The sequence below is a fragment of the Hemiscyllium ocellatum genome, chromosome 24 (genome assembly GCF_020745735.1).
Source record: "Hemiscyllium ocellatum isolate sHemOce1 chromosome 24, sHemOce1.pat.X.cur, whole genome shotgun sequence".
Taxonomy (NCBI): domain Eukaryota; kingdom Metazoa; phylum Chordata; class Chondrichthyes; order Orectolobiformes; family Hemiscylliidae; genus Hemiscyllium; species Hemiscyllium ocellatum.
This window is the reverse complement of record NC_083424.1, coordinates 20,335,213-20,363,201: the sequence shown is the minus strand read 5'-3', so window position 1 is coordinate 20,363,201 and position 27,989 is coordinate 20,335,213. Positions and strand designations below refer to the sequence as shown.

Sequence of the window (27,989 nt, the reverse complement as noted above, 5' to 3'; positions counted from 1 at the left end):
ACGAAGAACACATGAATGTGTAAGCATTCTCCAGCGCACGTTGAGAGTTCTAGTGAAAAACAGATAAAATTGATAGAGAAAGGTGGAGGAGGGAAACACAAGTTACTCACATATTCATGGATGGTATTGGGATGATCAAAGCCAAGGATCCGCTCACTCACTATTACAGCTTTCTGCTGGTTGCTTATAGCCTGTGTAGAAACAGGTAAAAAACATTAGCATGGACAATGCACAGCTTTCGGGCACAATCATCAGAATGTGCCGGCTTGTACTAACTTGTCCCCTGTAACTGGATCGTGTAGAGGTACCTAATTCTATACAAACACTATGCATGCTACTTCCATAACTGCAAGTTGCAGGTTCAGATTTGTGCTGACTACTGCAGGAATCTGTCCTACACTATTATACATGTTACATTCTTCATTGTCTCCTAATTTTAGACCTGAATTTACTCAAAAACTTTTCTTCCTTTGAATACTAATATAACAATGGCAGGCAAACAATATAGAGCCAGAGGACTGTAATTTGTTTTTTCCCTCATCAATGATCTGTAACATGTGTTATACTTGGGATGGTCACAAACACAGATGTACTGTGGAAAAGTGGCATATTGCAGATTGAGCGTTACTTGCAGGAATAAGGCAGTGGATAGAGATCATAACTTGTGAATTTCTTGTTAAGATTGTCTGGCTCTTAAAAGCTATCTATGGATTTGGTGAGATTGGAATCTGAGAATATCCTAATAACATTTCCTAATGGCATGAAATTATGTCTTCCAGCTCTTACAGATGCATTTACCAAGCCCTCCAAAACTGGAATTATTGCTCACCTCAGGGATGTTATCCATGATGTAATTGACCTGTGCCAGAAGGCTTAAACAACCACAGATATCAGGGTTTAAGGCTCCATATACGTTGTTGAATAGGTTTAAAGATTCAGTGAGCAATTCAAGACCTTCCTTAATGTTTCCTAGGAACATAACATTAACAGTCAGAGCAAGAAGCGAAGGAAGAGATGAATGCAGGGGAATAAACAGTCATTTATTTTTCCACTCAATCAATATTGGACATTAATGAATACTTGAGAGGGGAATTCCAAGTGGCCAGGTTCTAAAGTTCATCAAAAACTAGTGATATAAAACTGGGTGACGGGTCACATTCATGTTGTACAACCCCCAGGCACATACTTGACACAAAGCTGAAAATTATTGTGACACACAGAGCTCAAGTGTGAGCATACACGTATAAATCCCTCCAGGCCGGTTCCTAGTTTCTCTTGGTTGCACAGGAGGAGAGGAAACATCGCAAAAGTTAAAAGACAATAACAAAAAAGGAAAATGTAGCTTGTTCTCTTTTTATTGGACGTGCATTTTGAACAGAAGAAAGCTATCAGTCTCTTTAAACGAGTCCCTTTTGCAGATATAAATCCCATCTATCCACCTTGTCACTATATTCCCTGTGCAATAGTGAATCCTGTGATCAAGTCATACATTGCTTTTTCTCTCTCATCCTCTGGTATTTTCTTTTCCTTTGAGTATCTTTTGCCTTCAAATGGCCTGTGAAAACTGGGTTACAAAGGCATGGTGACATATTGGGAAAGCTGCATTCTCAAGCCAGGCTCATCATAAATTAAATGTAGGATAAGGCTACCTCTGTTTCAAATATATGCCTAAAATCTCAGCTGCAGAGTCTCCCCACCTGTTCGTTGAATAAAAATGGATTGTCACAATGCCAGGCAATGTGGATCATGAATGTGTGTTCAGTGAGATTTAGTTCATCAAACCAAATTTTATTTGCAAGAAACATTACATACTTTCTATTTGAGCTAATCAGTGCAAGGATGTGACTCTTATCAATCTTCAGTCAAATACAGCCAACATCTCCTTAGCGTAAGATACCTTTCTGAATTGAAGTTTGTGCATTCCTATAAACCTGGTCAGCATCTGTTGCCTTCACGACGATGTGCTTGATCACAGGGAAGGAGTTAAGAATGTCATCCTCTGTGAAGGTGGGCTTGTGACGACTGTCAAAGTTATATTCTCGCAGAAGAATCTGAGAGAAAGATTCAAGGTTATAATGAACATTGTACAACAAATGTGGTTCCTTAAATAGCTCACCACATGTATTCTGCCTCTTCCATATGATCATTTATTTCTGTTAGTAATTGGTTTCCACTAAGTGAGTGCCCTTGTGGTAGAGTGGGAAGAAATTAAATATTGTTCCTCATCCTGTCACTGTCGGATGATTTTTACTGGAAAACGCATTGTGTGTGAATGTCAGGTAAAGACAGGATCAGATTAACCTAACCAATCAAAGCCATGTTCATCCTCACTGTCAGCGTGCGGAATTGCAAGAGGTATCAGAAAGTAACTGGCAACATGATAAGAAACTGCAAGAAGAATGTGTCTTCAATGGAGGAAACTGGCAGGAAAACCAAATATTGCAAATGCAGCAGAATTTCTAATGTTAATGCCTTCAGTGTCCACCTTTGAAAACTGATAGAATAATAGGAATGTGTTCCTCCTTAAGCCCCACAAGTAATGGTTTTTTTAAATGAGACCCATTTTCTGAGGGGCATTCCCTTGCTAGTTTTTCATACTCAAGTCTGGAAAATTACTGAGTGGAGCATGCATGGAATTAGCCTAATTAGACACCAAATTTACTCTTTGCTTGATGTCTAGAGCCTGTTTGACTGAAAATCATCCATACAGCTGCAGAATATTATTATTTGCATCTGGAAGATGGGTGTAATGGTGACGAGTTTCTATTCCACTGACTCTTATTGGGATGAGATTTCACAGCAGCCAACAGGCTCTCTACTGCTAGAATAAGTAATCTGTACTGTGTGCCAAGACTTAAATGTCAGCATGTCATTCATGGAGTGGAAACATCACAGCTAGAGAGCATTTGCTTTTACCAAAATGCACTCAAATGTATTTTTAACTTAAATAGTGAGTAGAGATCAGAAGCAGCTGTTCAGTTTTTTTTTGTTGCCCTGTTTTCAAGCTGGAAGCACCGAGGCCAGTTTTCTTGTCAATCCCTACCCTGACTGACATTGGTTAACTTTTGAAATGTTGATCTTCACACTCAGATTGAGATCTTCCCAATCTCTCCACAAACAGCAGATGGCTAGTTTCAGAGACTACAAAAAAAACCGCTCATTTAGAATCTATTGTATAAAACAATATCCAAGAAACCAAAAACATTTAGCTGAAAACAGCTTAATTACTTACTGAGTAAGTGCTGGGTTGGATAGAAAATACTGAAAGGCCTAGATAGAATCCCTTCAGTGTGGAAGATGGCCATTTGGCCCGTCAAGTCCCTCCAAAATGCATCCCACCCAGACCCAGCCCATCCCATCCCTGTAATCCTAAACTTCCCATGACTAATCCACCTAACCCGCACACGGTGGACACTGTTAGCAATTTAGCGTGCCCAATCCACCTAAGCTGCACATTTTTGGACTGTGGGAGGAAACGGAGCCCCTGGAAGAAATCCATGCAGACACAGGGAGAATGTGCAAGGCTCCACATAGACAGGCAGTCACTCAAGGGTAGAATTGAATCCAGCTCCCTGGTGCTGTGAGGCAACAGTGCTAACCACTGAGCAATTGCACCACCCCGAATAGAGGTGAAGGAAGATGTTTTCACAAATTGGAGAGACTCAGAGTGAAGGGACAACCCTTTAGAACTGAGATGAGGAAAGATTCCTTCAGCCAGAGGATGGTTAATCAATGGACCTCCTTGCCATAGAGGGCTGTGGAGGCCAAGTCATTGATTGTATTGAAGATAGAGGTCAATAGTTTCTTGACTAGTAAGGGGAAAAGGCTAATAAGGTGAAGACAAGAGAATGGGGTTGAGAAGCAGCATATTGGCCATGATTGAATGGTGGAGCAGATTTGATGGGTTGAATGGCGTAATTCTGCTCCTATATCTGACGGTCTTATGGTCTTATTCCATTAAGTGAAGCCCAGGTTTGTATCATTTGTAGTCTGTGATACCTTGATCATACTCCTGTGAATCCTTTGGGGTAGTTTGGTATGTTAAAGACACTATGTAAATAAAAGATTTTTTCAAAAAAGAAACAACTGGGACTGTTGCATACCATTGGCTTCTAATCAAATCCAGGCATGTAACAAATTTTGAGATTCCGAAAATATTTCTAGCTGAAACTAAGAAATTTTAGATCATGTAAGCAGACTTTGGTTGTACAGCAGTAAACTAGAATCCAACTAACTAAATAGCTACATTCAAGGACACCTTATTTGGTTCTCGCTTCATATTGTTTTCCCTTTATGTCTCCCACGAGCAGCATAACTTGTAGTATTAAGTATAAGGAGACTTAATCCATGTGCAATTTGTAGAGGAAAAGGAGATTTACAATGTTATATAGAGGAAATTCCTCATTCCCACCATTCACAAGCAGTAAGCTGTCATGCCAAGGGGGCAACATGACAGCTGAATGTTCCCACTATCTTATTCTCAATCACCACCTGTGTAAGGACACAGACGCAAACACACAATGAGTAATGAATAGAGGTGGGAACAGGCTAATTCTTCACCTTCCAAACTCTTCATTTAGCATTGCCATGAATTCTGATGATAGGGTCAGCCATGGCTCTATTGGAAGCAATCTCACACCTGAGTAGAATGTTGTACATTGAATATAAAAATACAGGCTGACTCTCTAGTGTAGTACTGAGGGATTGTTAGAAGTCCTGTCTTTTTTAAATTAATATTAAATCAAAGATATAGCTCACATAAAACATGCCAAGACACTATCTCAATGAAGAGCAGGAGTATGAATACCAACATTATCGTCAATACTGATCCTTCAAATCAACACCACTGAAGTACACTATCACAGTGCTGTTGGTGAGATTAGCTGCTAGTTCCAAATCACAACAGTGACTACATTTCAAAATACTTTATTGGTTGTTAAATGATTTGGACCGTCATTAGCTGCTATATAAATGCGGGTATATCTTTTTTCAGCTATAGCAACACAAATCAGATACCAAACTGGGACTTCTCTGACCGTCCCTAGCCCAATCCTGTAACACGATGGTGCATTTAAGCCAATCAGAATTTAGTCCTCAAAGTATTATTCATTTTCTATCTTGTGTCATGTTTTGCTCAACAAGTTGGCTTTGTAAACAAATTAGCCTCACCGATATTTACTGAAATGCTGTGTGATGAAATTATAGCACAACAGAGAGTGTTACATACAGTTGGAGAATACATACAGAATGACAGGTCATATAAGATTATATATTTTTATTGAAATCTGCCTAGGATTCAGCAAAGATTTACAAGGATGTTGCCAGGTTTGAAGGATTTGAGCTATAGGGAGAGGCTGAACATGCTGGGGCTGCTTTCCCTGGAATGTCAAAAGTAGTGGGGGTGACCTCAGAGAGGTTTATAAAATAATGAGAGGCATGAATTGGTTAATGGACAAGATCATTTCCCCAGGGTGGGTGAGTCCAAAACTAGAGGGCATAGGTTTAGGGCGAGAGAGGAAAGAGTTAAAAGGGATCTAAGGGGCAACATTTTCATGCAGCAAGTCATGCCCGTCTGAAACAAGCTGCCAGAGGAAGTCGTGGAGGCTGGTAAAATTACAATGTTAAAAGGCATCTGGATGGGTATATGAATAGGAAGGGTCGAGAGAGATATGGGCCAAGTACTGACAAATGGGACTGGATTAATTTAGGATATCTGGTCAGCATGGATGAGTTGGATCGAGAGGTCTGTTTTTGTACTGTACATCTCTATGATTATATGGCTCTAAATACTTCACATTTACAGTGGAAGGATTGATAGTACCTGAATTCCAGCTTTTATACAAAACTCACGCAGCAAGGATATCTTCTGCAGACCAAACCGCTCCACCGCCTGATCAATCCCATCACTGAAACATACCAATCATACAAACATTAGCTGACAGTAAGAGAAGTGAACCTGAAAGATTCTGTCAACAAATCTACTATGCGGCACTTTAGCAAATGCCTTTTGGACGTCTATTTACACCACAATCACTTTACCCTATCACCAACTCTTTTAACCTTCAGATTGGAGGCCAGCGACCAGGGGAGTGCCAATAGGATCAGTGCTAGGTGCACTACGTTTCAACATTTATATAAATGATTTGGATGTGAACATAGGAGGTATACTAAGTAAGCTTGCAGATGACAACAAAATTGGAGGTGTAGTGAACAGTGAAGAAGATTTCCTGATGAAGGGCTTTTGCCCGAAACATCGATTTTCCTGCTCCGCGGATGCTGCCTGACCTGCTGTGCTTTTCCAACACCACTCTAATCTAAACTACTTCAGAATACAACCAGATCTTGATCAGATGGGCCAATGGTCCCTTCCCTGATTAAGGTAATGGATTGGGGGGGAGTTGCTCTTTTTCATGGCAGAATATGCTAGAGATACCTGCCTGGCCTATCACCATGCTCAAACAAACTTTGTTTTGCAAAAGTGAGTTCCTTCCTAGCTGTCTGTCTGAGCACAGAGTTCGAAGTAGACCAAAGTGATGTCACCCACCGCAGCTTAGCCACCAATGGTCTATCAAAACATGCCTTCTCGGCTGCCATTGGCCATGCCTCAAGCAAGCATTGCTGCTCTCCCTTCTGTCGCTTCCAACTGGCAGTGTAAGAAATAATTCTCCCCCTAGTTTAAGCCTTAGCAGTTTCCCAAAGATTAGATGGGCTACTGGCTGAATCTGAATTAATGGCTAAGAAAGCTTTAGATTCATGAGAGAAATACTCAATGAACCTACTGTCCTTAAGAATAAAGGGATCCATTTGCCAGTGTTATACAGCCCTTTATCTTAACCACTAAGTATACTGCTGCATGTTCAGATATGGTAATATTCCCAATTGTGCAGGATGCCACTGAATCCAAGAATGCCACGGGGATTAAGAGATCAATCCTAGTATGACACTTATGAAGAACATAAAGTCCCTACCCGTAGGGTGGAGCCGCCTCCAAACATCAACCAGCCCTAACTTTACACATAAGTCCTCTAGTTGCTGAGATTGCAAAGAGAGAATTGGAGGCATTCTGTTCACCATGGGATCCATAAGCCAATTCAAATCTCCACTATAATAATGTGCCATGATGCAAGGGTACTCAGTTTGGAATGTGCATCTGGAATTTAAGGGGTGTACTGGGGGACAAGAAAAATTCAAAATACCATACTCTTCCCCATATACCAAGGCTTTAAGGATTACGAACCACCCATGCTCATCTTTAATATGATCTAATCATTTAAACAGGAGATTCTGTCTAACAAGTATGACCGGTCCCCTATTCCTATTATCAAAGAGGAGAAATACACCCGATCAAACCCACCCTGCTGCAATTTCAAATGTTCCTGATCATCAAGGCGCATGTCCTGCAATAGGGCAACACCCACTCTTTCCTTTTCAAGATTAGGAAGTACCTTCTTCCTCTTAACTAGCAAATGGCTCCCCTTAATATTCCAGGTACACCATTTAAGCACATTATTAGCCATAACCGACTGCAATGACATTTGAACTCCCGAGAGGAGGAACTCAACTTACAAATCGCTGAGCATCAACAAAAAAGTCTCATATTTTGTGTAGTCTTTTAGCTCTAAAAACTACTACAACTAACAAATTTACAAAATTTTCAATAATGGGCGGCACGGTGGCACAGTGGTGGGCGGCACGGTGGCACAGTGGTTAGCACTGCTGCCTCACAGCGCCTGAGACCCGGGTTCAATTCCCGACTCAGGCGACTGACTGTGTGGAGTTTGCACGTTCTCCCCGTGTCTGCGTGGGTTTCCTCCGGGTGCTCCGGTTTCCTCCCACAGTCCAAAGATGTGCGGGTCAGGTGAATTGGCCATGCTAAATTGCCCGTAGTGTTAGGTAAGGGGTAAATGTAGGGGTATGGGTGGGTTTCGCTTCGGCGGGTCGGTGTGGACTTGTTGGGCCGAAGGGCCTGTTTCCACACTGTAAGTCTAATCTAATCTAATCTAATAACAACTATAGACACAAAATAAAACAAAAAAGCAAAACAAAATAAAGTACCCAAGGCACTCATAGAGTCACAGGGGTGTACAGCACGGAAACAGACCCTTCGGTCCAACCCATCCATGCCGACCAGAAATCCCAACTCAGTCTAGTCCCACCTGCCAGCACCCGGCCTATATCCCTCCAAACCCTTCCTCCCCCCTGCCCACAGGGGGCACTTACACATCCCACAACCACCTTCATCATCCCTTCCAGCTTAAGATTGCCAGTTTCAGATTGCTGCCATCTTGGATCCTCTTTTTTTAAAAGGCAGAGCATTGTTCTGTTAAGATCTTTGTCATTCTTTGATTTCAATTTACCTGTGATAGATATGTTCTTATCCCATCGAGATTATCTCTCCCCAAATTTAGTACTTTTACCTCATCCTGTCTTTTCTCAAGGTATGATACTATGATCACTGTTCCCCCAATTCAAAAGATACTTGTTCCACCTAAATCCCCAGTACAAGACCCAGCAATGTCTCCTCTCTCACTGGGCTTGAAACATACAGATCAAGAATTTCTGCTGCAATGAAGTACTCCAGGACCCCTCATCCCTGGAAATCTCATTCAAGTGTCCTATAGGTAAAAGAGATGTTTGTAGTGCTGATCTACCTCAAACCAAAGGAATATTTATCCACCAGTCTGAAGTTAACTTCAGACTCGGGAACAGCAAGATGTTCATGATTATGTAGCTTGACTGTCATTCTTCAGAACACTTTCAGGATCCATGTTAGCCTACATTCCACGCCTGTGCCCCCCACTGTGATCAAATAGACTTTCCTGATGTGAAGCAAAAGCAATTCCATCACATATTCAAGTATGAGAAAAGAGTAGAACAGATACAACAGGAATTTATTCTCCTCTAACAATGGGGGATACAAAAAGGGACTGAGAAATAAATGTTCAAAGATGGTAAATGTCAGTGCAATTACCTACCAAGCCAACGCATAATCAAAGCTTTCATTAGCTTCATTGTTAATCTGTTTCCACAGCTCAGTAGGAGTCAGGTTCGCCCATGCTGTGTCACTTCCAGGAATCCGCATCTTTCGCTTATTCTTTTTCCTGCGTGACACAAGTTCATCTGGAAGCAGATGTGCAACAGGATTGGGGTAGGAGCTCAGAAAACAGTTCAGAAAGTGACTGATGGCAGATGAGCATGCTGATATCTCCACAACCTGGGAGAAAAGTAGAAATAAGAATTTAAAAGTAGAAATATGAATTGTATAAAAAATGCTGAAGACACTGTGAGAGTTACAAAGCAAAATGTGTCCCTTATATAACTCGATTCTTAACACTGTATTCTTTCTTAACATGCTTTTTCTTTTTAAACAAGATCCTCAATATGATCACACCAATGAGTAAAACGGATGGAATTGAGCCCACTGGTGCATAAAATTTGGCGTGGATCAGTGAGAGGAGAGAAAGCATGAGCCAACCTGTACAAAATATTGAGATTATAGTCACACAATCTTGTCAGCTTCCAGAAACCTGTCAAATAAAGCACCTCGCACTTTTAAGTTTTTCTCCTCCTTTCTGTGACTATCCCTACTTTCTTTTCAATTCCTTGGACCACCAACCAGACTTACATGAGGAATTGAAAAGATGCCAAACCTGCCGCAGCTGTTGCCAGGTTGATTTATTGAGAGATTGACTGCACCAGGAGGTGACTGCCCCTTTTATGAACTGCTGCCCCATTGGGACCCAGCTGACACTTAGAATCCAGCAATCTTGATCCATGGCACACTATTCTGGGTAGCTGCATTGATTCTTCAATAATTGCACTGATGCTTCTCAAGAATGTTTTTGGGAAATGTTACCTTTCTGCTTCACAAATATCTACTCCATCTTCCTCCCACCACCAGTTCTAGAACCAACATTGTTTACAGCAGGACACTGATATCATATATTGAAACATAATTTACATTTGAGTGGCAGCCACATTCTATGGAGGCAGGGTTGTTGTAAGGGGACACCCCAAAAGAACAGGTCTTATTGTGTGTGTCCCATAAAAGTTAACAATAGAGTTTTCATGAATTGATTTCAGTGCAGTTCCCATCACAAACAAGACCAGAAATGATAGAATGGGGAAGGGAGAAGATGTCTGATCTCCAAAGATGTAGTGGCTTGCAGACAGCTCACCTAGATTGGGAAGTTGACTAGCCAGCTTGTAAACCCAAGGGAAATCCTCTTGGTTCAGCAGCAGTGTTGTAAAGGCATCATCTCCTGGATTCACCCATCTCACCCTCTTCCAGCTATCAAACTTCCCCAAGGCTTGGGACACCTCGTCACCTGAGGTTAGCGATGGAATAACTTGAAATGAAGGAAGGCAGCCCCATTAAGTGATCAACTCATGTGTTGTGAATGGATTGGCTGCTTACACTACCCACTCACCGACCACCAACTTCACACCCCCACTACCCCCATACCTCCAACCCAATCCATTATAACTACAAATGGGCAGGATCAGTTTCTGTCTAACCTTGACATAAGCAAAAACACACTAGCTTCTGCGAGCTACAACTCAGCTCAGTAGACTAACTGTAAATATTTTCCCACTGCAACAGAGGAAATATAGGACTGAAATCTAATCCCCACATTTCACCTGAGCACAGATGTAATTACACAGCCAACAAAACGTTAGCCAGCAACATGTCAGGAAACAGAGTGAGAGAAGAACCTGGCTATCTCCTCAAAAGCAGCCAAATGCATTCTTTCTTACATTTGTTTTAGCTGCCTTGAATTTTCCTGCCTCCTCTCTGAAGCTGAAGCCCCATATTCAGAAAACGGTTTAAGTTTGTGAAGGCCACTAAGCAATGCCGGATTCCTTCCCGACACATGCAGTACTTATTAAAGGATAGCAACAAGGAGGAACGATGATGGCTATTTTCGCTCTCCCTAACTCAACAGACACTAAAGCCCATTTTAACACTGCTGCTGAACTGACTCACTGAGACCAGTTAACACCACACAGAAGATGGAGTGAACCATGGACTTTCCTGCTCTGTTGGGAAGTATATGAAGAATGTATTACACTCACTCTCCTTCCAAGTCATAGCTAATGACTGTATTCTGTGAATAGAAAAATTACCTGCAGGTAGAGGACTATAATGTGCTTTGCTGCCCGAGTGATGATTTCACTGATTAGTAGCCTCTGTAAGAAATACAAACATTTAATCTTAGATGTAACCAAGCTACTGAAGGTCCAGAATTACAACAAATTCAACTATTGTGTTAAACATGATCATAAATGTTATTTCCGGTATCAATCCGAAACTTTTTTGACGGACATGCTTAATTCCCAAATAGAAACACAAGTTTTTTATGCATTGAATAAAATAGGAGGAGTAAGCCACTTGACCCCTCGAGCCTGCTTCACCATTCTATAAGATCATGGCTAATCTGGTTAGGGTTCACCAGTGTCCTGTGGTTCCCCCCAGAACTCGCGACTCCCTTATCCATAAAAATCTATCTATCTAACTCAGCCTTTAATAAAGTTAAAGGCACAGCCTCTATCTATCATCTTCTGTCAAGAGAATGACTCTTTGAGAGAAAGGAAAACAAAATATCACCTTCTTAAAAAAGGAAGACATCTTACTCTCAAACTATGCCCTTCTGTTTTAACCCTCCATTCAGAGGAAGCATCTTCCGAATAAAATACCAGAGATGGGGGCAGAAATCATGGGCTCTAATGTTGTTTCTCACCCTGACCACTGACCCTAAGCACAGGACTCCTGTCTTCAATCCGAGCACAGTGGGGTCCCGGGAGTCCTGGAGTTTGAGCACTAATGTACCACCCTGTCCTGAGTCTTGTAAACCATCTCACGAAAAAGACTCATACCATCGAATTATACCACAGTAGACTCATTACAAAAACCACAGGCCAGTAGGTAATTACTTGTTCAACAGATTATATGTTTCCCACAAAGAAATTCATCATGCATTCATTCTACAACTTCACGTATACAAATTCATAAAGCCATAAGTTCCACAGTTTCTGATTTTATTTCCCTCCACTTGTAATTGTGGTGAGTTGCACTAGGTTTATATGGTTGGACTTTCCCAACACATTGCCATCCCTCCAACTGGTGGAAGCTGATGTGCAGAGGGGTGCAGAGGCTTGGAGACTCAGCTGTCTACCTGACAGCTAACTAAACCAATTAAGTGACCAATTACTGGATTCTGTCCACCTCTGTGGTCATTTTGCTTCAGTCCCTGCTTCAAAAGGACACAAGGTGAAACCTGGGCATTTCACAGTGCATGGAGGAGTCTCCCTAGCAGCAGTGACCACCTTTACATCACGTGCTCCATTGATGCTCTCTAAGCACATCTCCCCATATCACCCTCGGTTGCTGCTGCTTGTTTGACAGGCCCCCACTTCTGCAAAATACCGACTAGATTCTCATGCATATCTTATCATTCAAAGTGTCCTCTACCAGGATCCCAGCCTCAGCAGTAATAAATATTATCAGCAGTGCTGCTAAATGGGCTGGCAGTTCGAGACAGCCTGCCTCCTGAACTGAACAGTGGCTCCAAGAATGGCCAGTTAATTGACAACATGCAGCAACATGCTGCATTTGGTCCCACCTCCCTCTGAAGTGGTGGTGTTTCGAGGGGGGAGGGTGAACTTTCTGCTTTTGGCCTGCATGGCACCACTTGCCAATAAACGGTAGAACTTAGCTCATAATTTCAACAAGCACCAGCCACCCTTTCAGGAATGCCCTAGTGGCTTTTCGCACATCTGTTATCATATAAGGTTGCATCATAGCTTAACCCAGTACAGTCTACACACATACTCCCACAGGGATACAGAGGCTGATTCTAGGCCTCACTGCCAGCTCAGCAAAGATCAGCTGACTTATCAACATAGGCCATGGATCAACACTGAAATTCCTTGGTTTCTATGGCTCAGTTCCACACTATACAATATTACTATGAATTGAGCCATCAGGCCAGCACATCAAATGCAAACTCAGAGACTATCAAATAAGCATGAGGACTTTTTAAGGCAAAACATATGTATGTACAGTTTGGTTATCAGTCCCCCTCCACATAGCAATTCCTCCCTTAGCCGAATACATACAGAGATATGGTCCAGATATTGTTTGTCTTCTGAGTGGTTTATCAGCTGTGCTATTTTACCAATGTATCGAATATTAATTCCACATTTGTGCAGCCCATCTGTCAATGTTCTGCCATCAACAGGCACAGTGACATGATTTACACAGTCTTTGATCTGAAAAACATGAAAAAAAACAGAAAGGGAGTTCAGACTTTATGCTAGACACTATTTAATACATTTTTGTTCTTGTAAGAGCCATGCCTCCTCCATAATACCTCCCCCATAACTAGTTAATGACAAACAACAGCTGTGAAAACATTCCATCCAAAGTGCTCATTTGTTTTTATGTTTGAGAGGTCTGAGATTTGCAATTAGAACTATCTATTCTGATGCCATTTCCTTGCTCTCCCTCCATAATATTAATGTTTCTTTAAGCGTTCGTCCAATTCTTCCTTAATCACCTTCCTTAAACCAGTTCAGTAGCTTTTTGTGAGAAGACATTCCACGCCACAACATAATTTTTTCAAGACAGTATTTCTTTTTTAACTTCTCCCTCTATTTTTAACGTGTATGAGATCCTGGTGACCACTTCACCAGTCGACGGAATTCCTGTCACTGACACTTTCACAATTTCAAACACTTAAAGTAAATTCCCTACAACCTTTCACACTCTAAAAATATAGCCTTTTTGTTTTTATGTGTCTGTTATGATGTTATTATATATGCATCTCAAATCTAATTCCTGTAAATTGATATTTGCCTTTTATCATAGGAGTTACTTACAAAGCTGGGAATTTGTACAGTCAAAAGAAAAGCTGCAATTTCCTTCATCAATCGCTTCTGAAGTTGCAGAGCCTCTTGTTCAGATTCATGAAATCTTACAACTGCAAGAAAAATTCAATTCTGATTTGCAAACAGACCATTCATCTTGGCAGAGAAGATGCTACACAATGCACCAACGATTAAAAAAACAACTCCAAGCATAGAATATGTAAAATTTGCAATTATTTGCAATGCATTCGCAAATAAATCAACTGGTGGGGATAAAAGGGTCCTTCTCAGGATGGCAGCCAGTGACAGGTAGTGTTCCGCAAGGCTCAGTGTTGGGACCACAATTTTTCATTTCATGTAATTAATGATCTAAGTCAGGAAATGAGGGCATTCTGCATAAGTTTGCAGATGATACAAAGATAGGTAGAGGGACAGGTAGTATTGAGAAGGCAGGGAAGCTGCAGAAGGATGTAGACAGGTTAGGAGAGTTGGCAAAGAAGTGGCAGGTGGAGTACTGTACAATGTGTGAGGTCATGCACTTTGCTAGGAAGAATAGAGACATGGACTATTCTCTAAATGGGGAGAACATTCAGACGTTTGAAGTGCAAAAAGACTTGGGAGCTCTAGTCCAGGATTCTGTCAAGGTAAACTTGCGGGTGATCAGTACTTAGGAAGGCAAATGCCATGATGGCATTTATTTTAAGAGGACTTGAAAGAAAAGCAGAGATGCGTTTCTGAGGCACTATATGGTTGTGGTCAGGCCACATTTAGAGTATTGGGGGCGGTTGTGGGCCCCATATCTCAGCAAGAATATACTGGCCCTGGAGCATGTTCAGAAGAGGTTCAGAAGAATGGTCCCAGGAATGAAAAGCTTAACAAATGAAGAACTTTTGAGGAAGTGCCGGATGTCTTGAAACACAAAGGTGGATAAATCCCCAGGAGCTGATCAGGTGTAACCGAGAACTCTGTGGGAAGCCAGAGAAGTGATTGCTGGGCCTCTTGCTGAGATATTCGTATCATCGATAGTCACAGATGAGGTGCTGGAAGACTGGAGGCAGGCTAACGTGGTGCCACTGTTTAAGAAGGGTGGTAAGGACAAGCCAAAGAACTATAGACCAGTGAGCCGGATGTCGGTGGTGGGCAAGTTGTTGGAGGGAATCCAGAGAGACAGGATGTACATATATTTGGAATGGCAAGGACTAATTAGGGATAGTCAACATGGCCTTGTGGGTGGGAAATCATGTCTCACAAACTTGATTGAGTTTTTAAAGAAGTAACAAAGAGCGGTAGATGCGATTTATATGGACTTCAGTAAGGTGTTCAACAAGGTTCCCCATGGGAGACTGGTTAGCAAGGTTAGACCTCACGGAATAAAGGGTGAACTAGCCATTTGGATACAGAACTGGCTCAAAGGTAGAAGACAGAGGGTGGTGGTAGAAGGTTGTTTTTCAGATTGGAGGCCTGTGAACAGTGGAGTGCCACAAGGATCGGTGCTGGGTCCTCTACTTTTTGTCATTTACATAAATGAGTTGGATGCGATCATAAGAGGTACATGTAGTAAGTTTGCAGATGACACCAAAATTGGAGGTGTAATGGACAGCGAAGAGGGTTACCTCAGATTACAACAGGATCTGGACCAGATGGGCCAATTGGCTGAGAAGTGGCAGATGGAATTTAATTCACATAAATGCAAGGTGCTGCATTTTGGGAAAGCAAATCTTAGCAGGATTTATACACTTAATGGTAAGGTCCTAGGGAGTGTTGCTGAACAAAGAGACCTTGGAGTGCAGTTTCATAGCTCCTTGAAAGTGGAGTCGCACGTAGGTAGGATAGTGAAGAAGGCATTTGGTATGCCTTCCTTTATTGGTCAGAGTATTGAGTACAGGAGTTGGGACATCATGTTGCGACTGTACAGGACATTGGCTAGGCCACTGTTGGAATATTGTGTGCAGTTCTGGTCTCCTTCCTATCGGAAAGATGTTGTGAAACTTGAAAGGGTTCAGAAAAGATTTACAAGGATGTTGCCAGGGTTGGAGGATTTGAGCTATAGGGAGAGGCTGAACAGGCTGGGGCTGTTTTCCCTGGAACATCGGAGGCTGAGGGGTAACCTTATAGTGGTTCACAAAATTATGAGGGGCATGGATAGGATAAATAGACAAAGTCTTTTCCCTGTGGTGGGGGAGTCCAGAACTAGAGGGCACAGGTTTAGGGTGAGAGGGGAAAGATATAAAGGTACCTAGGGGGCAACGTTTTCACGGAGGGTGGTACGTGTATGGAATGAGCTGCCAAAAGAAGTGTGGAGGCTGGTACAATTGCAACATTTAAAAGGCATTTGGATGCGTATACGAACAGGAAAGGTTTGAAGGGATATGGACTGGGTGCTGGCAGGTGGGACTAGATTGGGTTGGAATATCTGGTCGGCATGGACGGGTTGGACCAAAGGGTCTGTTTTCATGCTGTTCATCTCCATGACTCTATGACTCTGGGTTTATACTCGATGGAGTTTAGAAGGATATGGGGAAATCTAATTGAAGCTTACAGAATAGTGAAAGGCCTGGACAGAGTGGATGTTGGGAAGATATTTCCATTGGTAGGAGAGATTAGGATCCAAGGGCCCAGCCTTAGAGTAAAGGGAAGACCCTTTAACTGTGGAGGCCAGGTCATTGAACGTACTTAAGGCAGAGAGAGATTGATTCTTGACTGTCAAGAGGATCAAGAGTTATGGGGAGAAGGCGGGAGAATGGGGATGAGAAACTTATCAGCCATGACTGAGTGGCTTAACTTCTGCAACTATATCTTATGGCCTTACCTACAATGCACTTATGTAAGCCAAATTAACTGTTTATGATCATGCATCATATGATGGAATGGCAGACCAAATTAATGCAAATTGATGGAGTTCCATAAGGGTGCTAATTATGTGTTATACCTTCCAATAATAATGCCAAATTTTGCACTTCCTTCAGTCAATATTGCATTTGAGAACCTAGGAATGTTGGTGGTGATATCAGTTGCTTTGAAGGTAAATGGCATGGTGGTAGCGTTTGCGGATCCAGTATTGCACTATTGAGTCACTTCAGAACCACATTGGAATGGAACTAAGTTAGACAGTCCTTCAATATTGAAGATAAGAGCAAGAGATATCTCCTACAATCCATTTCCAAAAAAAAAGCACCTTTTACAATTTGACATCAATGTGAGCCAGTGCAAACACAGTAATATCACATTTCATGAAATGAATTAAATAGAACCAAGTAACATTTATCAACAGCTTCCTGAAAGATCAGACAGCATGAAGTAGACAAAATGTGTGAGGAGAATATTGTGCTTGATGGTTCTAAGGATGTTAGCATGTCACTTGTTCTTTATAACAAATAGTATATTGTAACATATACAAGAGTGATAAGGTTGTGCACAAGGTTTCCCTAATTGTTTAGTGGAAAAGTACAGACCAATTTGATCTTGAGCTATGTAGATCAGAAAAAAAATTAAAATTTGAATTCTAGCCTAGCTAATTGACATGCTAGCCAATGAGAACACTATCTGCAGGTATGAGACTAGCAATGATGTGGTTGTTTATGTCACCGAGCTCCATCACTTCTCTTCAGCCTTCTACTACCTCTCTGTTGTGAGATTGGTTGGATCAGACATTCCTTCAGTCAGTTAAACATTGAAGAGAAAGTCTTCATTTCCAACTGTCGCCAGGACATTAACCGCCTCAACCTGTCTACCCCCCTCTTCCACTCCAACCTCTCACCCTCACAACGTGCAGCCCTCCAATCCCTCTGCTCCAATCCTGACCTCACCATCAAGCCAGCAGATAAAGGGGGTGCAGCGGTAATCTGGCACACTGACCTCTACACCGCTGAAGCCAAACGCCAACTCGAGGACACCTCTTCCTACTGACCCCTTGACCATGTTCCCACACCCCATCACAAACCATCATCTCCCAGACCATACAGAACCTCATCACCTCAGGAGATCTCCTACTTACAGCTTCCAACTTCATAGTCCAGAAACCCCGCAATGCCTGGTTCTACCTCCTTCCCAAGATCCACAAGCCTGACCACCCTGGTCGACCCATTGTCTCAGCATGCTCCTGCCCCACTGAACTCATCTCTACCTACCTCAACACTGTCCTATCCCCCCTAGTTCAGGAACTCCCCACATGCGTTCAAGACACCACCCACGCCCTCTACCTCCTCCAAGACTTCCGTTTCCCCGGCCCCCAATGCCTCACCTTCATCATGGATATCCAGTCCCTCTACACCTCCATCCGCCATGACCAGGGCCTCCAAGCCCTCCATTTCTTCCTCTCCCGACTTCCCAACAGTACCCTTCCACCGACACACTCATTCGTTTAGCCGAACTGGTCCTCCCACTTCCTCCAGACCAAAGGGGTAGCCATGGACACACGTATGGGCCCCAGCTCTGCCTACCTCTTTGTTGGCTATGTAGAACAGTCCATCTTCTGTAATTACACCGCACCACTCCCCATCTCTTCCTCCGCTACATTGATACCTGCATTGGCGCCACCTCGTGCTCCCACGAGGAGGTTGAGCAATTCATTAACTTCACCAACATATTCCACCCTGACCTTAAATTTACCTGGACCATCTCGGACACCTCCCTCACCTTCCTGGACCTCTCCATCTCCTTAAATGACGACCGACTTGACACCGACATTTTTACAGACCCACCAACTCCCACAGCTACCTGGATTACACCTCTTCCAACCCTACCTCTTGCAAAAACGCCATCCCATAATCCTAATTCCTCTGCCTCTGCCGTATTTGCTCCCAGGAGGACCAGTTCCACCACAGAACACACCAGATGACCTCCTTTAGAGACCGTAATTTCCCTTCCCACGTGGTTAAAGATGCCCTCAAATGATTCTCATCCACATCCCGCCCCTCCGCCCTCAGACCCCACCCCTCCAACCGTAACAAGGACAGAACCCCCGGTGCTCACCTTCCAATCTACAAACCTTCGCATAAACCAAATCATCCGTCGACATTTCCACCACCTCCAAACGGACCCCACCACCAGGGATATATTTCCCTCCCCACCCCTTTCCGCCTTCCGCAAAGACCGTTCCCTCCGTGACTACCTGGTCAGGTCCACGCTCCCCTACAACCCACCCTCCCATCCTGGCACCTTCCCCTGTCACCACAGGAATTGCAAAACCTGCGTCCACACCACCTCCCTCACCTCCATCCAAGGCCTTAAAGGAGACTTCCACATCCATCAAAGTTTTACCTGCAAATTCACCAATATCATTTATTGTATCCGTTGCTCCCTCTACATTGGGGAGACTGGACGCCTCCTACCTGAGTGCTTTAGGGAACATCTCTGGGACACCCGCACCAATCAACCACACCACCCTGTGGCCCAACATTTCAACTCCCCCTCCCACTCTGCCAAGAACATGGAGGTCCTGGGCCTCCTTCACTATCGCTCCCTCACCACCAGACGCCTGGAGGAAGAATGCCTCATCTTCTGCCTTGGAACACTTCAACCCCAGAGCATCAATGTAGACTTCAACAGTTTCCTCATTCCCCCTTCCCCACCTCACCCCAGTTCCAAACTTCCAGCTCAGCACTGTCCACATGACTTGTCCTACCTGCCTAACATCTTTTCAACCTATCCACTCCATCCTCCCCCCTGACCTATCACCTTCATCTCCTCCCCCATTCACCTACTGTACTCTATGCTACTTTCTCCCCACCCCCACCCTCCTCTCATTTATCTCTCCACCCTTTAGGCACTCTGCCTGTATTCCTGATGAAGGGCTTTTGCCCAAAATGTCGATTTTACTGCTCCTCGGATGCTGCCTGAACTGCTGTGCTTTTCCAGCACCACTCTAATCTAGACTATGGTTCCGAGCCTGCCTATAATACTTGCAACATAGACGGAGTCACACTGGGGCTCTATTTGATTCTAAGCTTCTGATCCCATTTCACTCCTTAATAAAAACTGCCTTCTTCAACCTCTGCAAGAATACCGCCTCCTTCAATGACCCCTGTAGAAAATCTCATCCAATGTTAACTCTGCTCACACTTCAGTTTGTACAAATCTCATTGCTCCTACTCTATCCAACTTCAAGTTCTACTTGCACATGCTTTGTGCTTGATACCCAAAACTCTCACCTCATGTGTCTATTTTTTCAAACATCCCTACTTCGTTCCCCCCCCCCCCCCCCACCCACTCCCCCAGCACTACAAACTCATTCCCTTCTTCAGACCAGCTGAGCATCATATTTCCTTTCAGTCTACAATCACCGGCCATACCTTCAACAGCCCTGGTCTCAAATCTATTCCTACTGTCTTTTTTCTCTCCTCATGTAGAACCATCTTTGACCAAGCTTTTGGTCATGCCTCGTAACATTTCTGTTTTTCAACCAGAAACAATGCCTCTATGAAAGATTTTAAGATAGGCTTTACTTAAATGCAAGTTCTTGTTGAAACCTAACACTCTACAATAGCTCAGTAGGAAGCAAGTCAGTACATTAATCAATTGAGCCATCAACTTTACTTAAGGTATCTCATCAAATTTTACCATTTCCTTAGAAACATGTCAATTTAATCTAATTCTATTTTTCATTTAATCCTCAATGTGAGAGACAATAGCAAAACCACATGTATTGCCCATCTTTGACTGTACTGTCCTGAAAACTACATGGTTTGTCATATCCCTTCAGAGGGAGTTAAATGTTACCCACATAATGTGGGGTCAGAGTCACACAGAAATCAGATTCAAAAGGAGTCGTGTGTGTCCTTCCAGAAATATAACAAATAAGTTGATCTATTACACCAGCTTTCAAAGTGCAAACTCATATGTTGCCAGGTTTATTTAACTCTTGAAACTCTTAAAATGACATATTGAGGTTTGATAGTTACCAATAAATATACCATTTATGCACTGTCTCCATTTAATTGAGAAACTGGCTCTAATTAAATCCATTCCTTCTGATTTGGGAAGAGAGTTAAGTTCACTGATAAGAACCTAAATAACAGCGAGGATCCTATTAGCGTTTTATGCCAGCCCAAGAATCTGCATAAACTAGATCTGCCTAAATATTCAATCTAAACCTTTGAAAATTCAGTTATATCTGTGCAACATAAAATTACATGTTTATTTCAAGAACGGAAGGTGCCAACACAGAAAACACACAATTTGTAAGCCAGTATGAAATGCAGAGGAAACAAGGGCTAGAAAATAGTAAACAAAGGACTTTGGCAGCACTTAAGATCTACTTCAAAAGATAAATGTTGCAGATGAGCTGATGGTGCAGACTCACATTTGGAAATATAGCTGTCATGCAAACATGGTTTAAAGGACAACACAGCTAGCAGTTCAGTGTTCCCAGTTACAGACAGGATAGACAAGATGATTGAAATAAAATTGGGGTTGCAGTATTAAGAAAACAATTGCAATGGCGAGTGGAAAAGAAAAAGACCACCAAATATTAAAAAGTCTTCCACACCCTCAGGGCTTTGCAAATGAAGTGCTTTTGAAGTGTAGGCTCTATTGTAAATACAGGAAATGTGGTAGCCAGTTTGTGTACAGCAAACTCACAAAACAGCATTTTAATAATGACTAGATAATCTGTTTTCCTGTCTTTGATTAAGACCAGGCTACTGGGAGAATAAAAAGGTTATCAGCGAGTGAAGCATATCTGATGTGGGCTGCATGAATTTTGGCAAGGGTTTTGATATGGTCCTATATGGCTGTTTGGCCAGATTATTAAGAGCTCAAAAAATCTAAGGGAAAGTTGCAGGACATAAAACATAAGGCAAAATACTGTAGATACTGAAATCTGAAACAAACTCAGAGCATACTGCAGCAACTCAGCGGTCTGACTGCATGTGTGGAGAGAGAAAAACACCATTAACATTTTGACTTTGACTCTTCTTCAAACTTGAAGCATTAACTCAGTTTCTCTCTCCAGGAGACAAAGGGTAATGGTTTTGGGTGCTTTGGAATTGAAAGTTTCCAGTGGGTTTCCGCAAGGCTCAGAACTAAGTCCCTTGTTTTTCAATGATATTTATTGCAGATATTTATATTTAAATGTAGGGGGCATGTGAAGCACATTTGCAGATGATATAAAATATGATGGTGGTTGACAGTGAGAAAGAAGCTGTTTCCTCACAGTAAACTATCAATGGGCCAATCGATCAGGCAGAGGAGTGGCAATTACAATTCAATACCTGTGGGATGATGCATGGGAGTGGGAAGGGGTAGTAGGATGTAAACAAACAAGAACAGGGAATACACAACAAGTAGTAGCATAATGAGAAATCCAGAGGTTAGAGAATCCTGGATTGGATGTTCATCGATACCCAAAAAGGTAACAAAACATTACAGCAAGAACGTGATTGGCCTAAAAAGGAGATTTACATGAATGCTGCTATGAATGAAGATGTTTAGCTGTGACAGTAAGATTGGATGGGCTGGGATTGTTTTCTCTGGAATAGAGGAGGCTGATTTGTGACTTTATTAAGGAGTATAAAGTTATGATGAGCCTAGATCTCATGGGTAGAAAAGATTCACTGTAGTTCCCTTTGCAAAGAAGTAAATAAATAGGTTCAAAGTTAAAAATCACACAACACCAGCTAAAGTACAACAGGTTTATTTGGAAGCACTAGCTTTTGGAGTGCTGCTCCTTCATCCACAATACCTGACAAAGGTGCAGCACTCCGAAAGCTAGTACTTCCAAACAAACCGATTGGACTATAACCTGGGTTGTGTGATTTTTAACTTTATTCACCGGCGTCCAACACCGGCATCTCCAGATAAGAAATAGGTAGTACTGATTTGAAGTCATTGATAAAAGGATTAGAGAGGAGGGGAAATATTTCACCCAAAGGAAGCTGCAAGTCACTTCCTGATAGGGTGAAAAATTCTTATTACAGTTTTAAAAAAAAAGTACTGTACATTACCTGATGAATAAACATTTGGATTGAAACGAATGTCAAAGATGGTGTCACTGACAGAGCCCACCTCCTGACATACTGCCTTCATTTCGTCAATACCTCTGAAATGATCTTTGTGGGAATAAAAGAAAAGATCACAATTCAAGTTAGGACATGGTCTCCAGAATTAGGTAACACCTGTTACATGAAGACATTTACAAAGATAACTGAATTAGAATGTAGAAAAACTTGAACATTAGACACAATGTCTCAACCACTATTTCCCCTTGTTATTATACTAACGTATAGGCCCCAGTAAAAGCTTTAAAAATAGTGAGTGCACATTTACAGAGGTATGGAAAGTTTTGATAGCTTGCACTAAGCAGACTGAATATGCGACTAACACATCATTCTGAACAGTAATGCATGAGAGATCCTGTAATTCCTGACATTCTATAGTCCATGTTGCCACAATTGCTAAATACTAGATCACATGTACAAAGGGTTGCCAACTCTAGTAAGGTGTATTCCTGGAGGTCCCATCACACATGACCTCTGTTTGGAGAAATGCATTTATACACTGTGAATTTCCATAATAACATGACCTCTGAAGTATGGTAGTTGCTTTCTGTTCAGAGGCATGCGGGCAGAAGCTAATAAAGCCAGCACATGGGATATGGTATCAGAAATGCACAGCTGAAATTGAATGGGTTTTCGAAGTTGGGAGACACAGCTACTGCAAGAAACAACAAGGAATAATTCAAACTTTATTCTGCATGACTTTGAAGTTTCCAATTACTGCTCCTGCGGAGAGAAAAAGAGAATTTAAGAGAACTGGAACTTCCTCCAGTCTCACTGGTAAAAAGATGAGATCAGACACAGAGTTAAATAGAAAATCTGTCAAATAAGAATAGCAAGTCAAGTCTGTTATCAGTGCTAGGGAATGAGTACTGCCTAGAAGGGAACGAGTGGGAGGCACGGTGGCACAGTGGTTAGCACTGCTGCCTCATAGTGCCAAAGACCCGGGTTCAATTCCCGCCTCAGGTGATTGAATGTGTGGAGTTTGCACATTCTCCCAGTGTCTGTCCAAAAATGTGCAGGTTAGGTGAATTGGCCGTGCTAAGTTGCCCGTAGTGTTAGTAGAAGGAGTAAATGTAGGGGAATGGGTCTGGGTGGGTTGCGCTTCAGCGGGTTGGTGTAGACTTGTTGGGCCAAAGGGCCTGTTTCCACACTGTAAGTAATCTAATCTAAATGAATTACACTCTAGATGTAGCTAAGGGGCAGAAAATCAGAATGGCGAAGCTTTGAAGTCTTATTGACTAATGTTATTTGTGAATACACTGGTGTTTATCATTAGAGCTCAGACAGGGGATATTAATCAGTATGTGAATGCACTGACAGATGATTTCATCAAAGGTAGGATTGACTAAGGAATAACAGATCTGGGCATGACAGCATGTCAGTTGAGAGAAAACAAATACCCTCCAGAATCAGCTTCTGTATATGTCAAATCATTAGCTGGAGTATTAACAGGATAACTGATGGGCTCTGCATTACGCTGGGAGAAAGTCCAGTCCTAAGAAGAACAATACAATGGAGAAAAGAAAAACATGTTGGCAGAAGAGCAAGCAGAAAGACCAAATCGTGAGGAGAAGCTGTAAGTAATACAGAAGGCATTAAATAAAAGAAACACGTTTATTGTTAAGGTTATTGTTAAGTACCCTAACTTCAAGAAGCTGAATAAGTGGGCACAATAGTGTTTTGCTGGAAAGAAACAAAGCCAGCCTATGAATATGGCTATTGGAGAGATGTTGAGAATAATTTGGATGAACCTTTCTACTCCAAAGAACAGATTGTCTCATCTCACAGCAATCTGGGATTGTTACAGTGAAGATTGTAGACGGAGATCATTCAGTGAACATGAAGTGTCAGATAGCCACTGGTGCTATATGTGGCATCACAAGTTTTGTGAACTTGTCCCACCCATGTGGCTCAAGATAGTGACTCAGAAATTATTCCACTGAAGGTAGAATTAAGGCAAGAAGAACATTTATCCAAGTGGACAGGCTAAGCTGAAAGCCCAATGAAATAGTGAGAAAGAAGATCTGCAGACAGTAGACATTAAACAAAAGCCATTCATTTAATCTGAAACAAGTAGAAAATTGAGACTGGTGACCCTACCAGAAGAGATTTGCAGGGGATCAAGTCATCGACTGCTGAACAGATGCTGAAAATAGATGTTTTCAAAGGTATTGGATGTTTTCTTGGTTAATATCAAGGGATTATTGCATCTTTACCACAAACTCAGCATCTTCTGAACAGAGTTCCAAATGCCCTCAGGCCAGCTTCTGAGGCAAGACAAAGAAACTTGAAAAGGAGTAATCAAGAAAGTCCTTCAGATTATTAGCAGCAAAGCAGCAATGAAAAAAATCTGGAAAGTTGACGGTATAACTAAGTCCAAAAGATCTCAAAGCTTTGAAGAGATTGCACTACTCCATGACAACCACTGAAGAACTTTTATCACAATTTTGCCAAAGTAAAAGTCTGTACGACTATGGAAAATGCATATTGGCAAATTAAGTTGAAGCACAGCCGTAGTTTTCTGATTATATCTGAACATTTGGGAAATGCCAATGTTTCCACACACCACTTGGCATTCCTACTGTTCCAGAAAGGTTCACACTGCCTAATATTCTGCATGGTAAGAACTGGGCATACGTTGGTTCGCTAACACTTCAGGACTGTTGCAGTCTCCAGCAATGAAGGATTAATCTTCTGGGCACCGTGACCATGAATGATCTATAGATGTGGAGATATGACTGAAGACACCATAATAGGTGATGATTACAATCTACTGATGGAGTAGAGACTACTAGACTAGCATGCAGATGAAGTAGATGCTAACCAAGAAAAGAATGCAACTGAAGACAATTGAAGCCATGTACATAGTTCATGTACTGAAAGAGAAAGGACTTCATCCTGATCCAGCTAAGTTGAGAGCTGTAGTAATGATACAGCAGCCAAGAGATCTGAAATAAGAACAACATTTTATTTATTTATCATCAGCACTGAAGTCCAGAACAAGAAGCAGCTTCTTCTTCTATTTAACAGCAAACGATGACAATGTCCATTCTGAGGTACTAAAATGTCAATGATTCAGTTACCCTGCAAGTGTATTGTGAGCAAGTCTGAACTTGGAGTGACCTTCATGCAGCAAGGTCAATCAGTTGCAATTCCATATAGGTCAGTAACGCTAACTGAAGGAACATCGTCCCTGGAATGAGCAGACACCAGATGAACAAATAACAACTCATAAATTAGCCAAACTGGCTATTTTAAAGATTATTTATAGACTGCTGAACTGCAGAGACAAATGAAATTGGCACAGAGTAGAATAACAAAGAATGTTTGTTCATGAGCAAAGATCTTCTGTACTCCCTTGTATGTTGGATAACTTGAAATTATAAATGATAGCATATGTATTTTTTGGTTTATGATGAAAAAGGGGTGAGCAGAGGGGTGCTGGAGAAATGCATTTGTACATTCTAACTTGTATGCTATGAGTTGACATAGCTATAAGACCTCTGATGTGGTTGCTTTCTGTTTAAAGGCCTGAAGGCAGATGCCATAAATGTCAGCACAAGGAGCAACCTCCCACCTCCAACATTCCTGCCCAGACAACTCTGTTTCCATCTATTTTATTATCACATTTAACACAAGGAAAGAGTTCAACAAAATTTTTTTTAAATGTTCTGATCGACCCAATGACTTTTCTGGCCCACAGTGGCTAGGAGAAAAATCCTTCATCCCTAGAGACTCCAATGATCTGAGAGTTAGTGATCCAACATATGCTCAGTTCTCACCATTCATCATACTATGCTGCGATTACAATAACATATTAAAGAAGCAGCACCATTGAAAGATTCATATCACCTTTATAAATTTAAATTTGAAAAATACCGCTGCACAACGAATCGGTGGCTGGATTTTATAGCCACCAATGAAGCATGCCGCCCCCTCACTGTGCCAATGAAAAATATAACAATATAATGTCAGGCTGACCATCCAACATCGTGCCAGTCTCTGATAGTATGGAAGGAGAACAGGCGTGGAAATCAGAAGCCCATCTACCATTTTGAAATAAGTGAGTCACAAATATTCAGCACCCAAATGAATGTAATCTTTCACTGCCCACACTTTTTTTCAGGCATCGATTGGCCAAGTATTTAGGCCCACTTCATACAGCGGGAATGAGGTGTTAACACAGGGGGTGGAAGGAAAGGCCCTAACAATGGTACCTTCGGTGCACCTCACAGTCTGCTAGTAAAGGAGGAAGCATTATACTTTTTCTGGCTTCACTTATTCACTGTTTTCTGCCTGCTGTACACAATAAGGTGAGAGCAAGGGAGCAAGGGGCATTCAAGGTTGGAGGCTATTACCAACATCCTGTCCCCAACATAACCCACCCGTCATGATGTCCATTTGGGTGTGGAACCCATCCCAATGTACCACTAATTAGCAATCCATCAATTAAGTGGTCATACTGAATCAGTGGCAGCAGAAGCAAGCTGACCACAAGCTAAAGCTTTAAAACATATCCTCAGTATATTTCATGTATTAACCTGTTCAGACTCTACTTTGGAACTTTTTTTAAGCTGCTAAATGGCTTCTTATCCATTCTCGTCTGCTTGTCACTTCAAATCAGCAACCTGAACAAAGAAGCAAGAATGTACATTCATTAGTGCTACAAAGCTCCTGCTTCAATTTATGGATCAAGGAAGAGAAGTTTATAATGGAGATGCAACAACCCCTGGACACTCTGAACTTGTCCATCACTACCCTAGGAAATGTGACTAAATGCAGAAAACATTTACCTACAGCATCTTCACCACATTTATCTGCTGCCTAACATATACACACACATCTGAATTAGGAAGGCAATTTCTCACTGTAGTGAGGATGACCTTGGTATATCCTAATCTTCTCAACCATCCTAGCATTCATCTGTCACATTTGTCTATAATACAGTAATGAAAGTAAATCCTTCAATATTTAATAGGATTAAGAAACTGTGGCTGAGAAAAATGCAGCTACAATGTAGGTGTCAGAGCTTCCTCAGAATCAAGCACATTTACCCCTGGAAATAAAATGCTCGATTAGATGTTCCTGGTTCTGTCAGAATGTAATCACAGGAATAGCATCAGT

General features: G+C 42.0%; 2 protein-coding genes across 4 annotated transcripts in view; one reads left to right on the top strand and one right to left on the bottom strand.

The window, feature by feature from the left end:
* srrd (SRR1 domain containing) overlaps nt 1–13,991 on the top strand; it is a 37,491-nt gene extending 23,500 nt beyond the window's left edge. Inside the window, exon 7 of one of the 2 annotated variants that reach the window (XR_009645973.1) lies at nt 13,871–13,991. The gene's annotated coding sequence lies outside the window, so the exon portion shown is untranslated. Of the gene's footprint in view, nt 1–9,372; nt 9,466–13,870 lie in introns of those variants that run through there. The other variant, XR_009645972.1, reaches the window with a different exon arrangement.
* LOC132827091 (clustered mitochondria protein homolog) overlaps nt 1–27,989 on the bottom strand; it is an 82,742-nt gene that overhangs the window by 12,244 nt on the left and 42,509 nt on the right. For both annotated transcript variants that reach the window (XM_060843558.1, XM_060843559.1), the window contains exons 12-20: nt 22,812–22,916; nt 13,882–13,982; nt 13,120–13,272; nt 11,128–11,190; nt 8,976–9,214; nt 5,822–5,906; nt 1,898–2,051; nt 830–969; nt 111–191 (exon numbers count right to left, since the gene is read on the bottom strand). In XM_060843558.1, the coding sequence (XP_060699541.1) occupies nt 111–191; nt 830–969; nt 1,898–2,051; nt 5,822–5,906; nt 8,976–9,214; nt 11,128–11,190; nt 13,120–13,272; nt 13,882–13,982; nt 22,812–22,916 (1,121 nt within the window). The remainder of the gene's footprint in view (nt 1–110; nt 192–829; nt 970–1,897; nt 2,052–5,821; nt 5,907–8,975; nt 9,215–11,127; nt 11,191–13,119; nt 13,273–13,881; nt 13,983–22,811; nt 22,917–27,989) is intronic.